This window comes from Myodes glareolus, chromosome 17 (assembly GCF_982192425.1).
Source record: "Myodes glareolus chromosome 17, mMyoGla1.1, whole genome shotgun sequence".
In the NCBI taxonomy this organism is placed as follows: Eukaryota; Metazoa; Chordata; class Mammalia; order Rodentia; family Cricetidae; genus Myodes; species Myodes glareolus.
In genome coordinates this window covers 53,755,347-53,780,500 of record NC_142042.1, presented here as the reverse complement: position 1 = coordinate 53,780,500, position 25,154 = coordinate 53,755,347, and the positions used below count along the sequence as shown (strand labels likewise).

The 25,154-nt window shown below is 43.1% G+C and overlaps 2 protein-coding genes across 5 annotated transcripts in view; both read right to left on the bottom strand.

Moving 5' to 3' along the window:
• Positions 1 to 1,402: 1,402 nt before the first annotated feature.
• Olfml3 (olfactomedin like 3) lies at positions 1,403 to 4,031 on the bottom strand. Its single transcript, XM_048442256.3, has 3 exons — positions 3,853 to 4,031; positions 2,950 to 3,235; positions 1,403 to 2,648 (listed from the first exon to the last, which is right to left on the bottom strand). Exons 1-3 carry the CDS (start codon positions 3,964 to 3,966, stop codon positions 1,828 to 1,830), a joined length of 1,221 nt encoding a protein of 406 aa, XP_048298213.1. The 5' UTR covers positions 3,967 to 4,031; the 3' UTR covers positions 1,403 to 1,827.
• A 1,961-nt stretch (positions 4,032 to 5,992) lies between these two features.
• Positions 5,993 to 25,154, bottom strand: part of Hipk1 (homeodomain interacting protein kinase 1) — a 47,295-nt gene continuing 28,133 nt past the window's right edge. For 3 of the 4 annotated variants that reach the window (XM_085677896.2, XM_087897690.1, XM_048442254.3), the window contains 8 exons: positions 21,089 to 21,210; positions 20,108 to 20,242; positions 17,679 to 17,821; positions 17,121 to 17,303; positions 16,295 to 16,501; positions 13,868 to 14,109; positions 11,591 to 11,721; positions 5,993 to 10,701 (listed from right to left, as the gene is read on the bottom strand). In XM_085677896.2, coding sequence (XP_085534022.1) covers positions 10,213 to 10,701; positions 11,591 to 11,721; positions 13,868 to 14,109; positions 16,295 to 16,501; positions 17,121 to 17,303; positions 17,679 to 17,821; positions 20,108 to 20,242; positions 21,089 to 21,210 — 1,652 coding nt within the window. In that variant the 3' untranslated portion in view covers positions 5,993 to 10,212. The remainder of the gene's footprint in view (positions 10,702 to 11,590; positions 11,722 to 13,867; positions 14,110 to 16,294; positions 16,502 to 17,120; positions 17,304 to 17,678; positions 17,822 to 20,107; positions 20,243 to 21,088; positions 21,211 to 25,154) is intronic. The other variant, XM_048442255.3, reaches the window with a different exon arrangement.

Genomic DNA, 25,154 nt, shown 5'->3' with positions numbered 1-25,154 from the left:
CATAATCGCACACAGTTGCATGCAGCCTAATAGCCCAGGCCGTCTCACACTTGCTCAGACTCACAGCCATGCAGAGAGGCACACGAGCACATCACACAAGCCACAGTACCACACTGCACCTTCCATCCCCTGGTCCTGCGCTCGAGGCCTCCACAGAGAGCTAGCTCCCTCCTCCACAACCCTCCCCTCCTGCGTGCCCTGCATTGCAGCCAGATGTTCCGTGGGCAGACCCCTCTATGGGCTGACAGGCAGTGATTACTGTTGCCAGCCCCACATTAGGAGAGAATTGAATGGGAGAGAGCCCCCTCCCGCCTTAGGCTCCCTACAATAGCGCCTTTGTGAGGTGCTTCGCTGCCTGCCTTTCCTCTTCCTAACCAACCTACGTCAGGAGCAGCTCTGCCTGAGGAGAGAAGAAAGACAAAAGGAGGATCACGGGCCCTGACTGATCCACCCCATTCTGGGGTGGAGGGAGGGCTGTACTTTGGAGAGGCGGCTGTGTTCCTGTCTCTCCTTCCGCCTGGTAAATAATCCAGAGGGCTGCCTGAGGTAAACTCCCCCACAGACGCCAGGGCTTCCATCCATCAGCCAGCCTTAAGCCTGTGAGTTGAACATTGGATGGGGCCTGGGAGAGGGATCTTATGCAGAGACCGGCAGGCCCCCAGAGACAATCCAAAGTCTGGTTCCTACAGTGCCTCCCGGATTGCCTCCTGCAAGCTGGTGCATATAGTTAAGCTATCAGGACCAGCAAGGGTTAAGTTTCCAGGACTCCAGGGCTGACTTTAGTGGCTTCCAGGACTGGGGCAAGAGGGTGGGAAGACGAGGGTGAAGAGAAAGGGATATGTTGGGTAACTGGTGAGACCAACATCTGGGATGGTCACTGCCCCTCCTCCTTGCCCAAACCGCAGACGCTGTGGCAGCAGGAAAATCAGAGCGGTTCAGACCAAGGATTGTGCAACCCAGACCCGGGAAGAGCCAGTGCTGGAGGTGGGAGTGGGGACTTGGGCTCAGAGACAGAACCCACTTCAGAGGTGAGACTAGACCCTCTTGTATGCTGCAGGCAGGTTCCTGCACTAGGCTTCAAAGCCAGTAAGATTCACTTTCTGGTTCAAAATCTACCAAGAGCTGGAACTGGAAGCCTTGCTTTTGCTCCTGGGCTCCGGTGTCCAGCAGTCAGAGGGGCTGTGCCATTGGTGGTTTGCTGTGGCTGCTGTGCTGTACGGTGGGCGTGGAGAAGGAGGCATTTCGTCCAACCTTCTAAAGCGCCCCACAGTAAAATGTGTAACTAGAGAAGTTCCCGAGGGAGCGAGGGGAGCCCAGTCAATCCCTAACGCAACAGGAGGCAGAAAACAGCCACAGGGACTCTGATCTGAGAGCTGCCCCAAACACACACAGGAGAGGAACGGTGGGTTTTCCTTTTAATGCAAAATGTTGCCATACAAAGTGATTTGGGGAAAGCCCCCTTCTTCCCCACACTGGAAGGGTGAATGAAGGAGAGAAAAGTTGTCTCCTTGAGTTCTTCTCTCCCTTGGGTCATTCTCCTGTCTGGGGTTGACCCTATCCAAAGGTCAGGGTTCTGGGTTTGGGACTAAAATTTATGGACACAGAGCAGGAGTGAAGCTTTAGGGTGTTTGCTGTTTTGGTTCTAAAAGGTTACTCAAGATCTGGAGTTCTGCATAAAACAAGGGGGCTAGGAAAATTTGGTTGTTGTTGTTGTTTAAAAAATTAGGGGGTATGAGCCACCACTGGCCTTCATTTGAAGAAAGGCCAGCAGGAGATTTAATAAGAATATAAATGTGTGGGGATAGGAGAACCAAAAGCACAAGGTGCTTACACTTCCTCCTCTTTCTTCCTCATCTCCAGCTTGTAGACGATCTGGTAGCCATCATCCCAGGCATACAGCTGGCGCTCACGGGGGTTATAGCGAAGGCTGGCATGGGCACCATAACGGCGTGGAAAGTAAGAGAGTGCGGCCCGTTCAGGGGTCAGCGTACCGCTGGCGTCAAAGGAGCACTGAATGCGGGCCCGGCTGGCTGGGCGGGTGTTGTAGACTACGTACAGGGTCCCGCAGATGACAAACGCCGCCTCTGCGTTCTCTCGGGGACATGGCGTGTCCCACTGCTGCTCCGTGTCAAGCGTTTGCGGATCTAACTTGGCTAGACACAAATGCCTGTCATCGTCCCGAGTGGCATAGACAGCCCAAAGGCCCTCCTCGTCAGCTGCCAGGTCAATATAGGTGTCTCCTGTCAGCCCATAGGGGGGTATCAGCTTCTCCGCAGGGAACACCGAGCTGTCCACCACGGTTCGGTTTGCCAGGTGAAATTTGATCAGCTGAAGAGTATCCTCCAATTCAGCACCCCCGCCGGGCCCTCCAGGAGGCCTTCGAGCATAATACAGGAAGCCGCCATACACCAGCTGTCCTGTGCCTACCCAGGGGAAGGGCACCCGAATTCGGGAAGCTTTCCGGGCAGCCATGGCAAGAGTGAAGTCTCGCAGCCTTGGGAAGACGAAAGCTGTGTCATTCTGTGTACCATCTAACACGTAGATCTTCTCTGCTGGCCCCAGTGGATCCTTGGTCCATAGACCAGAGGTGCCACCAAACCGCTTCAGGATCTTCATTGACCTCACCTGAGAGATGGTGTAGCCACAGTCTGGTGAGAAAGAAGAGAGGCACAGGAGGATACAGAGGCCAAGAGTTAGATAATCTATATCAGGACACCCGAGGGCGGGCCATCTGAAGAACAGGGAGACATGTCCCTATGTGTGGGTTCACTCATGGAGGGTTAAGACGTAGGGGACCAATAAGGCATGGGCCTCTAGAAACTCTTTATAGACTTGTCGTTAGGGGTTTCCTCAAAATGTATTCTGGAAGACGGAGCCACGGCGGCTTTGGACAAGGAGAGAAGCAGGGAAGAGGAGTTCTGAGATTGGGTCTCTTCTGAGATCTCTTACCTGTCACCATGTCATACTTCTCGTTTCTTCGGCTCTTGCCTTTGGCCCCAGGGCCTCCAGTCGCCTTCTCATCCAGCTCCACACAGGGCAAAGCGGGGTTCTGGGTCTCCAGATAGTCCACTTCCCGTTCCAGACGGTCCACTCTCCCCGAGATGGTGTCTGCCTCAGTTCTGAGTGCTTCGCGCTCCTTCTCTGCCACCTCCAGTAGGGGCAGCATCTTGTTCTTGAAGTCCCGCAGCTCGGCAGCCTGCCGGCTACTCTGGTCCTGGCACTGGGCCAGCCGTTCCTGAAGGGATGGGGGAATCAGAGGGAAGGCAGGCTGCGGGGTTAAAACTCCCAGGCAAGCAGAGGCCCAACCAGGGAGACAAGACTTGGAAAAGGAGCACTTAGCCGGGCTCTGTGCTCCCACAGCAAAGTCGTCAGGCGCTAACCCATCCAAGGAACCTGGCTTAATTCACCTAAGAGTCTTCATTCAGCCTGTGCTGTCTGTGATCTGAGCCTCCAGGAAATCAAGATGCTACAGACTTCAAACTGTTTTAAAGGGGGTGGACATGGGGTGCCGGGAAGAGACGGACAGGAAGTTGGAGGCAGATTTTACCTGGGGAAACTTGAACACTATAGCCAGTTAGTTCCGAAATGTAGCCCAATTCTGTCCCCTTATTCCACTGTCCCCTTATTCCATCTAGTGCCGAGGGAAAAGTGTTGCATTTATTTGCTGTGCAACTGTTTGATGTTGGGGGAAACAGGCGTCTGTAATTAGGAGAGTCCTCGGCACTAAGCTGTGTATTCTCTGCAGCCTCTTCCCAGAGCCCGATCTTGTCACTCCCGGAGCCCTGATAACTAGTTGCACCAACAGATGTGGAATCCTTCTGGGCTAGGCTAGAAGAGAAACGTATCCCTCACCTCTAAGGCAGCTAGTCGGCGTTCCATGTACTCCACAAGGTGGTGCTGCTGTCCCTGAAGGGGTCCCGTCCATGACAACAAGAAGAAAAGCAGCAGAGGAGCACTGGGCCCCATGGCAGCCTTAAGTGGGGCCAGAGTAGGAGTGTGCCTTCGGCCTCTTTCCCTCCAGCCCGTTAGCTTTGGGGGCGGGGTGGGGGGCGGCGCCTCCTCTTTCTGATCTCCGGGTGTCTCTCACTACTCTGGAATGCGTTCAGTCTCTTTACAACCCCCCACCCCCTCCTTCCCGCCCGGATTGATCAAACACAGATGGCCCCTTTGCATGGTCGCCAGAAGCCTTAACCAGCAGCAGCTTAGGTTTGGAAGCTCCTCGGGAAGGGAAAGAGATGGCAATCTGAAGGCAGAGGCCTTCTGGACAGTCACAGGGGAAAGGAGGAAGCGGTGGGAGGCTGAGACCCCGGGAAAACTCAGCAAACTCCACTAGTTTTAGGAGAGGGCTCCCAGTGCTGGCTTAGTAAGAGCCCGACAACCTTCATTAATCCTTCCCTTCTCCAGCAATAACAGAATGAATTTTCTGCCTTGTTCAGTGAAGCCAGAAACACAGAAGAGGTTTGGGGAGGGGGGCCCCGGGCTGGGGGAGGAGGGCAACGTGAAGTCAAATTTCCACAGCTCATTGGCGCCACCTTGTGCTAAGCACCTAAGGCCATTGTTCATGATAAATAGAAAAATCAGAGTAGGACTTCACCCATGTGGAAAAACTACCCAAGCAAGCCAAGTGGGTTGAATTTGAAGGCTTTTCTTTAGAATACAGGACTCTCTATAGAGTACTGTGTCTCTGATTTAGCCCAAGGAAAGAAATGCAGAAGATAAAGCAACAATAAAACCCGAGGTTGTTTTGTTTAACTAGAGGACTTAAATTAAGACCTGAGAGCTATTCAACATGACTTTCCAGGTATTCCCTTGCCAAAACGGGAGGGTACAGCAGGGACAAGCTAGTTTACATTCATGGATACAGGGAGCGTAATCTGAAAAAATACAATGTAGCTAAGTCAGAACATTCTGACTTTCCTATCACCAGAAGAGACAGACTTTTAGTCGCCTCTCTTGGTTAGGGTTCAGTAGGGTATTTCTAAGTATTCTCATTTCTTTTTTTCTTATTTTTAATGTTATGTATACTTTTGGATGGCTGTATACAGGTATGTGCCTGTGATACAGGTGCCTGTGGGGACCAGAGGAGGGCACCAGATCTTGCAGAGCTGAGTTACAGGAGACTGTGAGCACTGAGTTACAGGAGACTGAGAGGGGCCTGACATGGGTGCTGAGAACTGAACTCTACAAGAGCTTTCCACCCTCAACTGCTAAGCCGCCTCACCAGCCCCAGGGTTTCTCACGTCTACCCAGCTAAAACTGCAAATCTGCCCAAAGTAAATTAATGGGCCAGTGTAAAGTTAGGCAGGAACATACATCAAAAGAAGACAAATAAACATAATTTACTCAGGGACCTGCAGTGATTAATCTAGACAGATTCCTATTTCTTTGCATGAGAAAACTTTGGGATCCAAGAGAAATTTTTTGTTTTTGATCAGAGGTTTGCCTTGTTTTTAAAATTTATATTTTTATATTTCTATATAGGTGTGCATGCATGTGCCTAAAGAGGCCAGAACCCCTACAGCTAGAGTTAAAACCAACTGTGAGGCATCTGATGTGGGTGCTGGGAATGGAACCCATTCCTCCCTAAGAGCAGCAAGTGCTTTACCGCTGAGTCACCTCTCAAGGCCCAGGTTGTTCTTACAGAGCGGTCAAGCTCCAACCCAGCCACGGGAGGGAAACAAAAAAATCTTTCTGCAGCTCTTGCTTTCACTCTCCTGCTCTAAACGTTTGGTGACACACACTGGGAGAGAAGTTAGGTAGCTCATCTCAAAAGCCATCTGCCAGAGTTAGGAGTCCAGGGCCCTGGAGACACTTTACTCTTGGGAAGTATTTCTCACAAAACTGTATTCATTTCCATCACAGAGTCCTGTACAAAGATTTCCTAATGTAAGAGCATCCTACTCATGCTCAAACAGAATGTTTAGTCACTCCAAACATGTCATTAATCGAACCCCTTTACGCCCTAACTAGGAAGTAAAAACAGCCACAGTCAGAAAATTTACCCATTTTATTGATGCATTGCAATTGCTCTACTTTTTTACCATATTATGTAGAAAATACTGAAAATACAAGCTACTTTGTAAAACCAAAGACAGACATTGAATCCAAAGATAAACTATGTTTTACACAATGGACCCTTTTCCCATAGTTAGTATTAAATTTTAAATAGCTATTTCTTTTGTTAAAATGATTATTTTACATACTCCCTAAGTACACCTGCATTACAAACAAAGCTCAGTAATTCTCAGAACTACCTGTTTCTAGAAGCTTGTTGTAAAAGGAAGCACACAACCAGGAAAGGGAAAACAAAACAAAACAAGTTTAAATCACACACAGTAACTAGCATATCAAATACATTTAATAAAGTAGGAATTCCATTGCAATATCAAGGATTCAAAGCAGAAATACTAACATTACATATAATGTACATATAATGTACTGCTACATATAGTGAGATTATTTTTTAAGCTCAATTGAAACCACACATTATATAAAGTTTAGCAACACAACCATGGAGACATGGAGACATGCTGCACCATCCATCAGTTAAAAAAAAAAAGTCAAAATACAAAGCAGGCTTGGCCATTCCTGTCACTGAGAGGCAACTTCATTTCCTATCCTAAAACAAACCATCTCAACTAATAGATCTCTGCATAATAAATAATGCAGAATAAAGCACACGTTTCTGTGCTTGCCTGGCGAAGGGCAGTCGAGCTAAGCCCCTCTAGTGGAGGATGGTGGATGAGCAACCACAAAGGCAGGCTCCGAATGGCCAGAATTGTTTGAAATGGGGTGCTTCTTCCTGGGTTTGGCATCTCAGCGGAACCTGACAACGAGCTCCAACGAGAGACTGGGAACTCTGGAGTGATTATGCGTCCTGGTGTGCCTGGGTGGCTCTAGGAACCCTTTCCAATTCCTCTCATCTGGAAAGGGAGAAGCTGGAAATGCAAGTTCTAAAAGAGGGTTTAAAGCCTTAAGCTAGTCCAAGGTCAGGCAATACTGACCCAGGTCAGAGGCTCACTATATTCATGGGGCTTCCTTCCATGCCAGCAGGGCAGACAGTCAATGTTTAAGCCCCGGGACAGAATGGATGTAAAACCACATCCAGCATACACACTCAGCAGACTGACAACCTCAAAGCCTGTCAAGTCACACTGCTAGCCAGATGTTAAAGGCGATGATGTGAACACTTAGGCGTTCTCTTTTCCCGTGGATTGAAGACACCCATCTTCAGTAACTGCTTATTGGATGAGGGGACAGGCTGGGGGTTGGTCTGTTTTTCCCCCTGCATCTCATTCCTATAAAACCAATAAATTTTGTCCCTTGTAGAGAGGAAATATAAAGTACAAAAATGTTCCGATTAGAAACCAGAACTGTATTTAAACAAGAAGACCAGAATGCTTGGGGGAAAAGGAGGCACAAAAATCACACACACTGACTTACACTGTTTAACACTAGTGACAAACTACACGAACGCGTGGTTGTCTCAACAACAGACTGCTGAATGTACAGCTTAATATGATAACTAAAGAACAGACAGAAAATACACCATGTTCCTGGCAGGCTGTACTGACTACCTGCCCCGTCCTGGAAACCCCTACTCCCCATGATGAAGAAACTCCAAATTCGCTGACAGCTCCTCGATGTTTCACCCGGTTCAGAGATTGCTGACCAGGCTCCATGAAATCTCCCATCTCCATCCTGCACCTTCCTGACACCATCTCCTTACAGAACCAATCCCAGACTTATTACTCAAATGTAATCTTCGATTCAGGTGGAACACATCTGTAGCTCAGGGTTAACCTTCTCCCTGCCAATCCTTCATGGGCAGGGATGTCCTCATCCCCAGTACCTTCAACCTGACCCTAATCCATGGAGGAGTTGAATACTAGGACAATCTCACAGCTTGAAGGGCCCCAAGAATGTACATGTTGTTACAAAGAAACCTCAAAAACCTTGGTGATTCAAGAGGCTTTGGTTTCTATTTAATATTCTTCACTGATTCAGAAGCCTTTCTGTGAGCTTCTTGTCACCAGTGGTTTCTACAAAAGCCTCCTCATAATATGGGGACATGTTAAGCATTACAACAGGCTCTTTGGTATAAACACATCTGTTACATCCTTTAAAAAAAAAAAACAAGTTTACTAGTAATGTTTACTAGTTTACTAGTAATGTCACCTATGCACAGGAAGGTCTACTGCATGGGAAAAGAGAAAAAGAAATCCCATCCTAAGTGATTGCACGTACTTTCAAATATGCATATTTAGTACTGGCTTCACTGTCTCCCCTGCTCCCTGAACTCTTACGGAAGCCAGGTAGCAAGGCACAGAGAGAGAGCCACATAGGGGAATGCTTCCATGAGAACTGAGCTAAGGATCCAAAATGAAACGGGACAGAAGTGGCAGTAAAGAAGGAAGGCTGCTGTTTTATTTTTCTCTGTTGGCAGGGAGACTGAGAACAATGCATTTACACAACACAGCTACTAAACCTGTTCTGTTAAATCCCAGTGAACAGCGTGGGGTCCTCTGGGGCTTGCTGGTCCATCCTAAGGCAAGCTCACTGTAAACTCTATTAACCACTACATTATCATATAAGGCACTACAATAAGGGAAGAGAGGAGTAGAGGAAGGAAAAGACACACACTGAACAACTCCTCACCAGACACACCTGTGCAAAACAATCCCAAGGGTCTCCTCTCCTTGCAGGCAATGCCCCTGCTCACTCAGCACTACAGTAATATGCTCTAATATAATTGCAATTAGTTCACATACATTCCAACAAGTATCAGTTCATTTTGGTTTAAATACAATGGAGACATAATCCATCTCCGGGGTAACACTGGAGGATCAGATACACACTAAATACACAATTCAAGTGTAATCACTACACAGTCGATTACAAATAACATTTTGGGTTAGAGGAAAAATTGTTATATTTTTCTAATCAATATGTACATATTTAATTATGCAAAATATTAAAACACCACCATTACAAAACTTCTAAAATATCTTTAAATTCAGTAATAAACTTTTAAAATATTTTTTGCAGTTCCTACATGCACTTATTATATAAGTCTTAGTAAGAGAGCATTCAATTTGCTGTTGGCATACAAAGGAAGCTACTTGAAAGTATAAAAGCTATACACAACTTATCTGATTTTAGTTCTTTAGCTTTCCCCTCAGATAAGTCACATGAAACAGAAGGAAGAGATGAGAAAAACACAGAGGTGTGTTATTGAAAATTCATAGAAATCTTGGGCAAAGCTCACCAGTGCCAGTATCTCTTCCTAGAGAGAGATTCTTCATACTATTGTATGCAAAACAAAACAAAACAAAAAATCCACCATGCACATTTCACTGGCTTTTCTAGTAGAATTTAAGAATTAAGTTGAACCATAGAGAGGAGGACTTTAAAAAATAATCCAAGAAAGAATTTATGGTGCTTCGTTGAAAAAGAATCCTTGGTGGACATAGGCCCTCTCACACCGAGGTTCAGAAAGTGGTGGGCTGCCTTTTTTAACATTACTCTGCAACGAACACAGAAGCAACTGCAAACATTTCAATACTTAGCCACTTTTGCCAAAAGTAGTAATAATTGCCCAATAATGAAATACAACATGAAAAAAAAAAAAAACTAAATCACTTTAAGTTTCAATATGCCATTAGCAAAGACCAATTTTTGAGTAAAAATGACAGAAGTACAGCCTTGAAAAGGCTGCTTGTAAAATAAAAGGCAAGAAGTCTTGGTTTTTAAACAAACAAAAAGTAATGACTTTTCTCATCTGTTACATTTCAAATCTTTCTATTAGTATTTTTCCTCTGACCAGCAATCTTAATAAAACAAAGTTAAGTAAAGAAACGCTTCACTTGTTTTAAAAGCATTTATAGAAATAAAGTTAAAGAGACTAAATGTATGTCAGAGGATAACATCAGAATGATCTTTCTTCCTTGGTGACTGCAGAAGATGGGCTTCTCAGCTCTTCCAAAGTCCAAAAATGCTGTCACAAGAATAAAGAATTAAAAAACAGGGCAGACTTGGGAGATGACAACAAAGCAGTCAACACCGAGAGCAAAGCCTTCTGCTCCAGTGGGCCCTGCAGAACAAGCTGCGGGCTAGGAACCTCCATAAGAAGACAATGGAGGTGTTTATGAGCCCATTAAGAACTCAGGGCCAGGAGCAGGCAGCCATGAAAGCCTCCCTGGTGCTCATCAACTACAAATAAGAATACTGACTGATCTTGGTAGGACTCAGCGGGTATCCAGTGTAAATTGTTGAGCCTCGGGAAGACCCAATGTAGGACTGAGTAGCAAACTGGTGTTGGTACTGAGCAGGGGCCACGCTGGCAGAAGTGAGGAGGCTAGGCCCAACACTGACAGGAACCTGGTGCACCAGAGTGCTAGGGTGGGTGGTATAAGCTGCAGCATGCCTTGAGGAGCCCTGCGGGGAGAAAAGATGAGCAATGGAACTTGTGGAACCAAGTGCAGCGGCAGAAGTAGGAGCAGCATACGTATACAGGTGAGGCTGGCTTGGCAGGTGAGCAGGGGCTGGGGCCAAGTGTGGGTGCCCCGTCGAGTGCAGTGGGCTGCCATGCTGGAAGGCGTAGGGGGCTTGGGAGAGTGGGGCCACAAATGCCTGCTGTCTGCGGGGAGCAGGGTTGCTGCTTCTTTCCTGCGAGGTTGGAGCTGACGATGACTGCTGGTTCTGGAAGGAGGAAGAAGGGAATGAGGAATCTTGAGGTCAGTCTGGTTCACGGCACCAAAGGCCTTGAGGTTCTGATGTGTACTGTTTCAGGACTGCCTTGGAACAAACTGGCAATCAATGCTGTTAGAAGATAGCCAACTATGCCTCTGCCTTTTGGAAGAACAGATCCTAACTCTGTTCAAGAAAGCAACGGTTTGCTCCTACGTATGACAGTATGAGAGGAAGTGGAGAATCAAGTTCACAGGGGTGTCAATGCCTGCATGTTAGTAACTTAACACGCCCTATCCTGGAATCAGTGGTTTTTCTTTAACCTGCCTTGCTGTTTTCTTTTGCTCTCCTCTAAGATCTCCACAGGCCTCTTAAAGTGTGGAACCTTGCGTGCACACACTGACTCCATTTCCATTTGCACCTCCATGTGTTCTCCACTCTCTCCCACACACAGCTAAACCTCATGCTGATACCACATGAACACCAAAGTTTTAGGTGAGAAATGGAATAGAGTACCCCTTACTATCCCATCAGAAGATCACATGGCAGGGCAGGAGATGTTCCAAACTCTAGGAACAGGCAGGGTTAGACCCAGCTGACTTAAGTGGCTTCTCTGTCTTGACTCAGGTAAACAGTATAAGGCTCCAGTTATATATGGCCTGGAGACACGGAAGAGAATTTGGTCCAAAGCATGGATGGTGGTGCAGTGCATCGCCAACGCACTCACAGATCAAATGAGAGACACAGCACATGCAGGTATGACGCAGGCACAGAACACCAGGTGGTCGACACAAAAGGAGCTTCATTTGGCTTTATTCAGCAGTCCAGCCAGAAGCAAGGTTCTCCAGAGAGTAACAACAGGGGAGAACTCAAACAGAAGGTAGCAGCCCCTAGCGCTTACCTGGCTAAGGTTGAGTGGCTGCACTGCGCTGGTGCCCCCTCGTTGAGCTCGGTACCCTGTGGGGGTGATACAGCATCCAGATGATTGCCCACTCACTGAGGCCACTGGCTTGGTCTTACTGCTAAGGAGACCTAAAAAATGGATCAAGCATTAGCATCATTGCCCTAACCTTAGGGTATCCTGTAAGTCCACATTTGTAGTTTGTAAGAGTTAAGGTCTCAGTATCCTTATTTCCTCAATTACAGTTGTGCCACAACAACAAACTGTACTTTCCATCCCTTCTCTGTCTTTCCACAAAGCCCACAAAGACCCTTAAATGGTCACTTAAGTAAAATTATTTAGTCTCCTATTACACAGAGGGCGCACACGGTATCCACAATAAACCTATACTTTTATGCAGGAATGGGGTTAAATAAAAATGACAATGGGGAACTCAGAAAGATATTTAAAGGTTCAAAGGGTCTAAGATGAAGGCAAAATTCTATCCTTTGGGGTATGTACTGCCTTCACACTGCAAGAGATTAAAGAATGATAGAATATAAAAGTTGGCTTTTTTCTGTGTTTCTGGTAGGAAAACTGGACTGTGGATTATATTATTAGGAATTAATATTATTCATGTATAGCATTTATATTCCTAATAATTACATTCAGAAACCTGGTATCAGTATGTTCTACCTTGTCTCAAGGCAGCTGACTACCCCTATGGAGGAGAAGCATACTGACTTAACACAAGTTCTTAAATTAGAACCCTTTTAAGGCCTATAAGCAGTAGGTAGCATAACCCATAAATACTATTTGTGTGTAGGACACAGATGGCTATTCTAACACCAAAAGCCATCCCTCCCATTCTGCTGTGGGATATTTGATCACACTTTGAACCTCAAGTTTGCATTTGTGTTGATTAAATAAAATTGACCTTGGGTCAGGAGGCTGAGTTAGCAACCAGCTGACAGAGGGCATAGAGCAGAGGGCATCCAGGAGAGAGAGAAACATACAGGAAGTAGTAGGGTGGAGTTTGGAGTGGCACAGGTTTTTCTGGTTTGGTGGAGTGGAAGCAAGGGGCTATCGGAGATGCTGGCAAGGAGAAAAGGTCAGCCTCTGGGCTCGCAGGTTTTCACCACAGCCTTTGAATTTTGAGTCTTATTTATAAACAGAAGGATAGATTTTTAGTCAAAGCTACCTTTAGCTGCAGCAACAGAGCCAGTGCCAGCGGGAACAAACTTCCCGGAAGGCTGGGTCTGAGCAGCCAGGCCGCTGCTAGAGAAGCAGGCTGTGGAGTTGCAATGCTGGCTGAAACAGCAATAGATTAAGGCCCAGTCACTGTGCCGAAGCTAAAACAACACCCTTCCTTTGCAATGAAGTTGCCCATAGGAAGTTGTTGCCTAACAAGACTACCTTTCCTGGGCCTCTCTGCATCTAGAGGTTAAGACAGGTTTGTCTCCTGCAAACTTCTCATAGGATGCTAAGAATTCCAAGGTTCTGGTCCTATTTCCATGCAAGCCTAGCAATCAGGGACACTTGCAGTGGGAAGTCATATGAATATAAGTAAGCTTCTGTTATGAAATCAGGATTTGTTACTGAACAACTAACACAGTACCCAACAGCAAAAATCGATGGAAGTAATTAGGTAAAAATGAAACTAACAAAGTATCACCGCTATGACTGAAAGTCTAAAGGGCATGTTAAAGTCATTTTTAAGAGATTTATTTTATTTTTAAGCATGTGTATGTATGTCTATGTTTGAGGGTGCCCAGAGTCCAGAAGGTGGTGATTTCCCCTACAGCTGGAGATAAATAGGTAGTTGTATGTTCCTTGATGTGGGGCTGGGAATCAAATTCAGGATTCTGGTAGAACAGCAAATATCCTTAACCATTAAGCCGTCTCCAGCTCATGGTCATCATTAGTATTACTAAATTCTTATAAATTAAACCTATTCTAGATCATCAAATTCAAATCACATGTAGCAGGCCAAACTATTTACTCGGTTCTTCCTGCTACTTAAGATATGTCTTATCAACTTTTCCCACTAGAGATGAATATATCTAAGATATTATACTGGCACCAAACACAACCTTATTTTCATATTAATCCAAGCAAATAAATGTAGGAAGATAAATTGATGCAAACAAACTCTGCTATTATGAATAACTGATTTCTGAATTAATCACTGTTTAAGAATACCTATGCTTAGTCTTAACCACTGGCATAGTTCAACTAAATAGTAAACATATAAACATCCAAGGAAAATTCAACTCTAACAGCTAAGACCCTTTTTACCTGAGGTCTGGGTTGCTACAGTGCAGTCGCCAAGTTGAGTTTTCAGTGGAGGCACAATGATGGTCCGGGTGCCAGTGCCGTCTGTGGCAGTTCTGCCAGGTCCTTCCAGAAGTGACCCACTGTTGCCCCGGAGAGCACTTAGAGTGTCCGTGGAATACGGGCTGCTCAGGGAAGAGTCAGAGTCTGGAGAATCATTGACAGTAACATAACTGATGACATTAGACCTCGCCTTCAGGCTCGAGCTGAGGAGAAGAAAATGCAGACAATTATAACTGCTCGTTTTGGCAATGTGTCCTACATGGTTCTCTCCTAATGGTAACAGCAGTAACCACAGCAGCAAATGGCTAAGAAGCATTTATTCTGTATTTTCGCATACTATACAAACCAGCGAATCTTTCCAACCCTCAACAATTGGCATTATTAACCCCATTTTGTAGATATGGAAATTAAAACATAGTCCAGGGATTCATAAAGGTCACACAAAGAATAAATGGTAAAGATAGCACTCAGACCCAGAATGCAAAGATTTTAAAGTCTACAACTAATCCATGACGCTTCTTAGCTATTCTTGTTTATTTTCTCTCAATAATATTCTTCAAGCACTGCTTTTTCTCCTTTATCGTTTTCTTAGACTGAAATGTTCCTGATGTTATCTTTACTCTGCCTTTTTACTTTAGGTTTTGTTTTTGTTTCTTTGAGATAGAGTCTTGTTATGTAGCAGAGTATAGCCGGAAACTCAGAATCCTCTTGCCTCTGCTTCCCAAATATTGGAATAACAGGCGTGAACTGTACTACCATGGCCAGCTTCACTATGTTTTTGAAAAAGATTCCTTTGTGATTCTCACTTTGCCATTTTCAGCTTCCTTATTTTTTAATAGAATTGGCTTCAGTCAAAGAAATCATACTGGCTATATTTCATACATAATTTTTGCCATTACTCTGTTTTCTCTTCCCCAAAGCATTACAATGGTCACCTTCAAAATCAGACTTGCAAGTTTATCATCTCTCATATAGTACTTTTGAACAAAGGCCCAAAATGCTTTCTAATTTTGCTTTTCTAAGTTTATTCAAATTTCACTTAATAGGCTGGGGCTATGGCCCATTAAGAGTGAGTGCTGCTCTCTCTGAGGTCTGGGGGTTTCCAGCACTGAAGTCAGGCAGCCTTAACCACTGGAACTCTAGCTTCAAGGGGTCCCATGGCTCCTCCAGCCTCCAGAGGAACCTGAGCAGAAATATAAAATTTTTATTTCATTTACTTATTTTTTTTATTCATAGATTTTTAAGGCAGGGTCTCACTGAGTAGTAGCCCTTTGGCTGGCCTAAAAATTGCAATGTAGACCAGGTTGGCTTTGAACTCCTCATAGAGATCTGCCTGCCTCTGGCTCCTAAGTGCTGTGATTAAAGACATGTGGCACCACATCCAGAAATAAAGCTTTAACCCTCAGCTATAATTCTGTAACACTTCTTAATTTAATTTCACATGTGAATCGTAGGTAAAAGGTCACACCTAACACCAAAAGCTCATGGAAGAACATAACACAGACCAACCAGGGCATTAGCCATTCACACTAAGAGAAAGGTATGGCACATAGTTCCTAAACTCCCGGGTTCCCTCTCAGTATAAGCTGCCCACTTGATGATGTGACTTAAGTGAGGTGTCCCCCATAAGCTCACTTGGTTCCCAGTTGGTGGCAATGTGTGGGAAGGGTGTGGAACCGTTAGGAGTACTGCTGTGCTAGAGAAAGCAGACCACTGGAGCAGTTTGGGGATTTTATAGCCTGGCCTTACTCTCTGTTTCGCTCTGCTTCCTCTCTGTGAATCAAGTATGATCAGCCAGCTTCCTGTCAGTCCAGACTCATGCTCCTGCATCCATGTCTTCCCCACCATGAAGGAAGATCATAGCTATCCTCTCTAAAACTCTAAACCAAAACGTACCATTTCATCCCTAAGTTGCTTTCTGTCACGGTATTTAATACAACAACATAAAAATAACTAATGCGCTTGCAAAAATGCTAGGATGGAAGGAAACAAGCTGATTTTCAGTTCTTCACCTTTCAGATCATAAGGGTTAGGGTCCCGCCCTTCCCAACAAAGCCTTCCCAGATTAAGATATATATTGAGTTTCAAATAATTTATCTGTCTATTGATTATGATGAACTGTTCTTTATATAATCCTGTTATGGCTATTTTCAGGATAGCCATATCAAATTGCTCTCTAATGTGTCTGAAAGACTGATTTATTTGATGAATAACATTACTGAAAACTTGACAGGGCTCAGTTGCAAGCACTTCTGAGTTTGACTGACATGCTTACAAATTATTTTTCTGCTTGTTCTTTTTGTTTTTTCAGTCAAAACTGAGCAAAGGTATACTAATATTAACAGTCAGAGACAAGACAACGCCTGGCAACCGTCTGCCCAGCCTTACCTGTTGGGCTTATATTTGTTGTCCTCTTCCTCATCAGTGTCACTGCGGATAGTGATGACGCTCACAGGAGGACTGGGGGTGTCTGGAATGATGATTGGCTGGTGCTGATCTTGGACAGGGACGAGAGAATTGTAAGAAGATGTGGTACGCAGCGGACTGCTGCCAACCAGAGAATAAACTTGGGAAGGCAGAACTTCCAGAGAGGATCTGTAGGGAAAGTTCACAAGTTCAGATTATTTGGTCCTTGCCCCTACCCTCCCAACTGTGCATCTTTTCCTTTGACTTTCTAACTGCTTTCTGGTTCTTTTTTACCTAATCATTACGATAACACATTTAGTTATAAAAGTTCTAATGAAAAATTAATGATTCTGGCTAGTGCTTCCAAAGATAAGAACAGCAAAATATAAAAGAATTTACATTTTTATGCACCTTTGTCTCCAGGTTAAGGTGCTCAGCAAGCCTGATGACCTGAGCTCAACTGCAGGAGCTGATAGGTAGGAGAGAACTGCCTCCTGCACACTGTCCTCTAACCTACAGACACCTGCCAAGGCATGTGCACTGCACTCACGAGCACACACCCCACGTCACACCATACAAACAAGGAAAGTAACAAAAAATGAAAACAATGTAAAGGGGCCCGGGTTCAAAGTGACAGCGGAGATGAAGGAGGAGCACATTGAGGATGCACCTGCCCAGACGAGGAGGTCAGTTTAAGTTCAATCTGGCAAGCACTTGCTTCATACCCAAAATACCTACACTGTAACACCCTGAATGCTGGACAATGTAACTCTCAAAGTCTTAACCACAAGCTGTAACACAGACTTACTTGGATGAGACTGGAGCAGATTGCTTATTCTTCTTTGAAGGGAGGGAACTAGATTGTTGTTGTCTGACAACATGGGCAACACCAACATTCAGAGGCTGAGCAGTGGCCAGCGTTACATGGTTAGTTAGCAAAGAAGGCTGCTGCATGATAGTGCTGTACTGGTTGCCATGAGAGTGGGCATTCCTGTACCAACATAAAGAAACAGAAGAGTGACTCTCCAAACCTCTGAAGTTCAGGAGCGAACTGCTATTAGAGATGAAGAGATTAAGCACAGCTGTGTTTTACTTTTACGACCAGTCACTGGGATTTTAAGGCTTTAAGATCTCACTATGTTCTCTCTAATCACTTAAGGCTTTGTTTAAATGGGAAGTAAATGATTCCTGACCACAGAGCCTGCATTTTCATATATTCCAAATTTCCTTATGACTCCTTTTCTAGACTAATGAGTCTTTTTCTCAAAGGATTTCAAATATAAAATTTTCCCTAATTTTCTTTCCAGTCTCTTCACATCACAGGCTCCTACCCGTACACATTTCCCAGAGAAAGAGAGAGTGCTACCTCCAGTCTGCTAGCTGCTGGCTGCTCCCCATGGCCTCTGGAATCACTGCTGTAGGCTGGACAGAGTTATGTAGAGCCACCCCGGGCAACTGCTGCCAAGTTGAAGGTAGGAGAATTTGTTGTGTTCCTCCAGGCCAGGCTTGCTGCAAGGAAACACATAGAAAGGTCCAGACTTGACTCATTCTTAGCTTTTGATTTTGGTTTTCAGATGAAAGAAAAATATATATCTTAAAAAAAGTTTGTAGACTGTTAACTTGCAGAGATAAGAGAAAAAAAGAAAGACAGTACAGAGGGCTTACTCATAGCTGCAAGAGTTGTGGGAAGAGAAGAAGCAAACTGCTCTCCTTTGGCTGTCACCATAACCTGACCAGCAGGGCACTAAGAAACAAGGGTCCCTGCAATATGAGTCTCTGTGTGTCGAGAAAAGGAAGCTGAAGGTTCAGGTATACCCTGGTGAATAAAAGCCTCTAAAATACATCCTTTAGAAAGAGTTAAGAGGACTCTCTTGAGATAGAAAAATAAAAATTCCAAAACTTGAAGGCCAATCAGATAAGACACCAGATCAATTCAACCCTTAAAATATAGGGGAGAGTTGCTCCCTTTATTAGAAGGGTAGAAAACGCAGCAGACATGGATGACAAATACCAAATCCCTTGGTAAATAAACTTCTGCCGGCAAAAGAGCTAACAACATTATTTATAGTCATGTGATAGAATTAAAAATTAAGTCAATGAGCAAATACTTTTCAAAATAATTTTTAAAGCACCACATTATTCTTAAAAGTTGTCAAAAATTTCTGGAAAAATATATAAAAGATTTGGAAGTTTCTTTTTTAAACCTGAGTTCAGTAGTTCAATTACCTACTAGGGTACATATGGTTCTATTTCATGAATTTCAAATTGAAAGGCTATCAAAACAGTTTTAAAAATATTTCTGCAAGTAACAGATCCACCTGTTACAAATACTGGTTCCAAACAAGAAGCCCTCTGAGCAGAGAAACTGCAACACGTCTGCTACCATACGTAGAATTTAGAACGAAACAGAACAGAACAGAAAACAAGAGAAGATGTTAAGTCACACCATGCGTCTTTCCATAAGCCAACACCTGCACAAGACAAAGCATGTAGTTTAATACAAAGCAAGAAATAACATTCCAATGTGAGGCAGAAATCGGGCGTTCCAAGCGACGAACTGTTTTGACAGAGGAAAAACAAAAAATATGCAAAGCTTAACAAATGGCTAGAGCAAACTTAAAGAGAGCAGCGAAGGTGAGGGGTCAACTGACATTTCCAGTCTCACAACTACAGGTATGCAAGTTTAAAATGTGGACCAACTACGTTGGAATTATATCTGACTCCCTAGCATTTGGGTTCTATGCGTATGAGAAACAATTCACAGGTGAAGAAATTTAAATCCACTGTGAAAGTAAGAAATACAAGGAATTCAGTAGTATCATTTGGCTTGGAGAGGCTTACCTAATTGTACATTTCAAATAATGAAATGCTGGATTTAAAATAAACAATTCTAACTTGCCCAAATAAACCAAACCAAACACATCCAAACTCACTCTGAAGGTTACAAATCCTGAAGTACACTTCAAAGCAAGCCATATTTGTTTTTCCCAGCTCTGCGCTGGAAACTGCAGCTATCAGCACTGACTTCTCCCTCAAGACTTCTAATAACAAAGATACTGTATTTGCAAGTTTGTCAGCCATATTTCCTTCTTTGTATTAGAATTTATTTGTAAAATATTTTCTCAAAAACATTCCTACAAATAAGTTCATCTTTAATTTCGACCAACAATATAATCTAAGTGTATTTTAAAGGGAATATCTTTAAATGGAAGATAAAAGGTACCACCGATCATGAATGCCAAAACTACTATCTTCAATCACAGACAGAAGTTGGTATTAATGATAAAGCAATACCTTAAGACCATTTTAAACATTTCCATATATATATATATATATATATACACAGAAGTTTTACAAGATGAAGATAACAAAAGGGGGGCAGCTAGCTTGGTAGGGAGTTCAAAGTTTGGCATCTGGATACCTGTGGCAGGGCCAAATGGAAGGCCATATTCTTCAATCTCAAGGGCCAAGGATAAGAAAGGCAGAAAGGTGAGAGTATTAAAGCTCTCCTGAGGCTACACAGAGAGCTTTAACCACACTAGGCTGATCCTCAGAGTCAAACAGTGCTTCAGCAAATGTTGGGGAGGAAGTAATGAGACATTAAAGATGTAGCAAGAACACAGCCACAAGATGGCACATGCTTCCATGCCCTCTGCAAAGACTAAGCTAGTTTGTTTGTTTGTTTCTTTGTTTAAATGAGAAAACCAGAACAGAACAAAACAAATAGGAAAAAAAATAAAAAAGAAAGAAACCAAAGAAACTCCGTTAGTAACACAATCAAGTGAGGGGAATTACCAGTACAGCAGCAGTCTGTTCAACCAGCGCCGGCCGGCCGGCTGCGCAGCTCAGGGTAAAGGGCACCGCATACTGCGGTGTGATGGTGGCTACTTGAGGGTGGAGAGTTGCTACCATTAGTGGTGTACAGCTTCCCTGAAATGTAGATTAGGCAGGTGAGTGAAATCAGCACCGAGGCAGGTTATCTGGGTTCAGAAGGGTTCTCACTCCCCCCAAGTTATTACTGACAATGAACTAATTTCATGGCACCTAAAACACACACCAAACACAACTTTTCCCTTTCAGCTGTGAATGGCTTTGGCCCACTATGTCAAGTCAATGGTATCAGGCAAAAAAAGTATAGGACTCTTTGTTGGACCAGATTCAGAGCATCCATTCTATAAAACATAGGCATTTCATTTATGAAGAAATTTTCCTCCTACTCACACAATAAGTTTGGGATTTCAGAATTTCTTGTATATCACAGGCCACAAACACTAACATATAGAATTCAAAGTATAATGTTGTATACCATACAAAACCTTCATGATTTTGTCTATGACCTTAGTTTCTCAATCATCTGGAAAAATAACATTTTAAAGTTTTTCTACTAAACACATAAAATGAAGGATTATAGTTGAAGAAGTAGCATGGTGTGACCTAGCCTTAACTCTTAGAAAACTCCAAGACTAAACAAAAAAGGACACCAAAGGGCAAGGATGAAACCCTAAATTTACAGCAAAAAAAAAAAAAAAATGCATGTGTACTACCTTAACCATTTCTCGAGGTCTAAAATGTCACCTCTGTAAGTCTAAGGAGGTAATAGAAGAGCCACGAAAGACAGGAATAAGTAATCTGTTCTATTATAGATGTTTCATTTTAAAACCTCTGAATCATGTGCAAGAAGGATTTTATACTCAAAGCAAATTTTTTTTTTCAGGATAAAATATCTGATTCTCAATAGTGCTTCAGCAATATTGAGCATGTTGTTCTGGCTTTTACCTGAGTAAGTACTCCTGACTGTATCTGTAGTGGCTGAGCAGCAGGCGCCTGGGGTACAATTGGCACAGCATTATCCATCCTCACAGGGAATCCAGAATGTTTTGTTGTTGCTTGCAGTCCAGCTGGTAGGAAAAACATCATATTTAGGTTGCTTCACTGGGTCTAAGAATACTGTGCGTGGGTTGTCATGGGGGGGGGTACTTCTAGCTTTATTCTATTGCTCAGGTTTTCACTCTAGACACTTAAGACAAAGCCCTTCATTCACAGAAATTAAAAAAAGGAGGCTCTATTCCCTTCAGGTTAACTTAGTGCAAAGGCATTTCATATAGGGAAGGTGGCTTAAGGGAATGTAAAGTCTTAATGTCACAAAATGATTACATCCCTATTATCAGTACAGGCAAAAGCCAAACAATCTCCACTCTAAGTCACATTTATCTCTCAGTCACTAGGGAAGTGGGTGAGGAAGAAAGTGCTTTTCAGACTGTAATCTATCAAAAACAGATAACTGAACATAACTCTAACTCAGTAATTTATAACCCATTACCTTCTTGTGTAGAATGACTTAAAGAATCTTTTCTTACTCAAAAAAATACAACCTAGTTCAAAAATCAGTCACATGTTGTATCTAAAGATAAGAGTAGAGTCAACAGAAAATGAAGAAATTATACAAAAATAACAGGCATGTTAGCTTATAGAAATCTACTTCTTATTCTAGAAACCTGTTCTTGTTGGCAGCTTCCTCATCTGACTCTTTTACAGTTCAGGGGCAGCTGGGAAAATGAACCTACTGCTGGAAAACACTCCCTGTGTCTTACTTATCTCAACTTACTATGCTGGCACAAATATCAAATGGCTCCTATAAATGGCAATGTCTTGAGCTGAGGGAAAGGGCCAACACGGTTCTTTCTGTGGAGACTAAAGAGCCCAGAGATCTCTTATGCCCTACCCTCCTCCTATCAGCACTCTCACTACAGACTCTGAGTTTCTGTCATGCCTCCTGTCTACTAATACATGCAGTCTGCTAAGTGAAGACATAAACATTTCAATTAGAAGATGCTAAAACTATTACCAATCTTAATCTCTCTCCGCATTTTTGTCCACTCCTACTCAGCAATGTCTTCTTATGCAGCCCTGACTAGCTACAACTCTATGATCTTACTATTTCAATCTTCCAAATGTTGGGATTACAGTTGTGTGCCACTATCCCTGGCCTTACTGTTGCTTTAACTTTACTATAGAAGTGTCAAGTGAGCATAATTTATAGAACATAATAATGCTATTTTCAGTCAGTCTTCTAATTTTCTGTGTGAGTAATTTGTGAGGAATTTAGTAACAAATGTTGACTAAGAAAAAAGCATTCTAGGAATGTTAAGAGGGGGACTAGTAAAAGCAGATTTAAAACTGCTGAAAAAAATGCTTTCTTAAAAAAATGCTACTTATATAGAAACAACTAATAACGATATTAAAATTTAAAAGTTGTCAGCCATGCTGCCTTATGCATTCATTATCTAACAGGAAAGCTAAGCCATGCAAAACTCTAGTGCATGACCAACACCAGGCAGTGCTGTAAGAGCTTCCCAAACATGAAAGGACTGAGGCAAACTTTGGGAGGAGATGCTCACTACAGTAGCTCATCTATGGCTCCAGAGAGATAAAGTGAAGGAAAAATTACAGACTAGTTACTACTGGGCAAAATATGACCACTTGTCAACTGTAACAGTACGGGAAGTAATTTACAGTACTGAGCTATAAATGCTTGACTGCTGCACTTCCACTGAGGCCATTTTGAAAGAGAGAGAAATGTGAGCAACCTCAAGTAGAGGACTGCTGGGTAGAAACCAGCACAGAGCAGAAGCTGGTAAGCCAACCAACAACTATCTGGCAGTATGGAATATTTCAATGCCTATGTGACAGACCCCACTGCCTAGGTTTCAAACTGTCAATCATAAATGACTAGAACACTTTGGTCATAAGAAGGTTTCATCATTTATATATCGGGGTGATATTACCCATCTCCTAGAGCCAAATATACATAAGGATAAACTGATAACTGTAGGACTGCTTGGCATATGTAATGGTGTATTTCAGGTATCACCATCACTACCTTATTTGTAAGCTCCCTCTGGTCCAAACATTTAAAATCTGCTCTATTTTATAGTTTCCTTAAGTTATCTAGAGTTTTAGACAGAATTTTTCCCCTAAAGCTTATATTTATCAAATTATACCAAAAGGAGTTCCCCCACACTCCCCCTCTATTGCTTTAGCTTACATCTTATTCTATTAAAAAGAAACACTCAAGAGTTCTTTTATCTAAGAATCATCTGAGAAGCAGCAGAGGATCTCAGAATCTCATATTTGAGTGCTATTCCCGCAGAATTTACTTTGGAAAGGGTGGGAGAAGGGGTGGCTAATTTGCTAAGTTCTATAGAAGCATCAGTTTGTGAAAGCCCAAAGTATAGAATTACTCCTATAAGGTACATATAGAAAATAATTTGGTAAGTTAGGCTAAATTTGCATTTACGGATTGTGAATCTGCTCCTCCGCTCTCCCTGCGGTCTCTCCCTGGTTTACATCGCTATCGCTCTCCTGGCCTCCCGGTAAGCTCTCAGTCTCCCCCAGCCCCTCATTTCCTTCCGCTTGCTCCGACTCTGTCAGAAACCAAACAAACAAAAGTCACAATCAATATTTAACCGAAGTAAAAAGATAAAAATGCTACCTGCTTCTATATAAAAAGCTCTGTGAAGTCTAGATCCTAGTTCATTCCCACAGTGATACCAAGTTTTTCTTTCTCTTTTTTTCAAACTTAGTGTTTTAGGCTTGCATACGTGTACAGCATCCTCACATACGCGCCATGGTGTTTTAGGCTTGCATACATGTGTACAGCATCCTCATACACACACCATGGTGCTTTTCTCTTGCTTGTCCCCTCCATGGTCCTGCTCCTCCCCACTCCCCCTGCAGGTGGTTCTCTTTATTCTCCCAGCTAGTTTCCCTTCTGCTTTCCAATTACATGTACTCCATTACCCTTCTTTATTTCCCACCTCCTCTAAGATCTCTTCTCCCCACCACCATCCTCTTTCTGATTTCAAGACCTACAAACACATGTATAAATACACTTACATGGAGAGAAGTGGGGTGAGGACAGGGCAGGGTATGTGTTAAACCCAGGGTCCACACATAAGAGAATGTGGTGTTTGTTGTGAGTCTAGCTTATTTATTATTTTTACTTTTACTTTTTTTTTTTTGGAAGATGCCATCTTATTATACTGCCTGAATGGCTCCACAATCTTCCTGTCAGAATTAGAAGTGTGAGCCACTACACTGGTCTGACAGACTTTTAAGGGAAAGCCAAGTGTGTTGTTACAAAAGACTCAAAATAATTTAGCCTTCCAAATAGCTTACCAAAACAATCAACACACATTTCCCATATTTTAGGGAGGGGGTGGGAAAGAATTAAGCAGACTGGATTAGAAAATAATAATGAAAACAATAAGAAAGCATGGGAATGTGAATATTAATTTTTTGGAATGGGAGTCTGAAGACTATGAGTCAGGCTGAAGCAGATGTCTTAATGCCTTCCCCACAAGAACTTCAGCTTGCTTGCAGAATTTCACTTCAAAAACAACGGTCTATATTACTGAATAAATTTTATAGTTTCTATATTCTTAACTGTTTATATCCTATAATAAAATAACATTTTATTTTAGTTTAAAATAGAATGAAGTTAGATTCAATACATAACAATTCTGATTTCGGTAATTTAAAGATGTACATATTCTACATACTGAGACATATATATGCTTCTACAAGATAAATGGTATTATTCTGCTTCAGTGGCACAAACACATTATGAGGGAATTAAGTTAAGGAAGCATAAACTGAGCTCCTCTAATCCATTAGGGAATATTATTAGAGAAAAATCAACGTAAAGGGAAAATTACTTTGTTACAGCTCCCAATTCCAGCTGTCTTCATCATCAGAGTTTAAACTTGTCAAAAAGCAGAACTAAACAACTAGACCTGCCTACAGTGGGAAAGTCCAAAGTCCTACTTAGTAAGAACAGGAG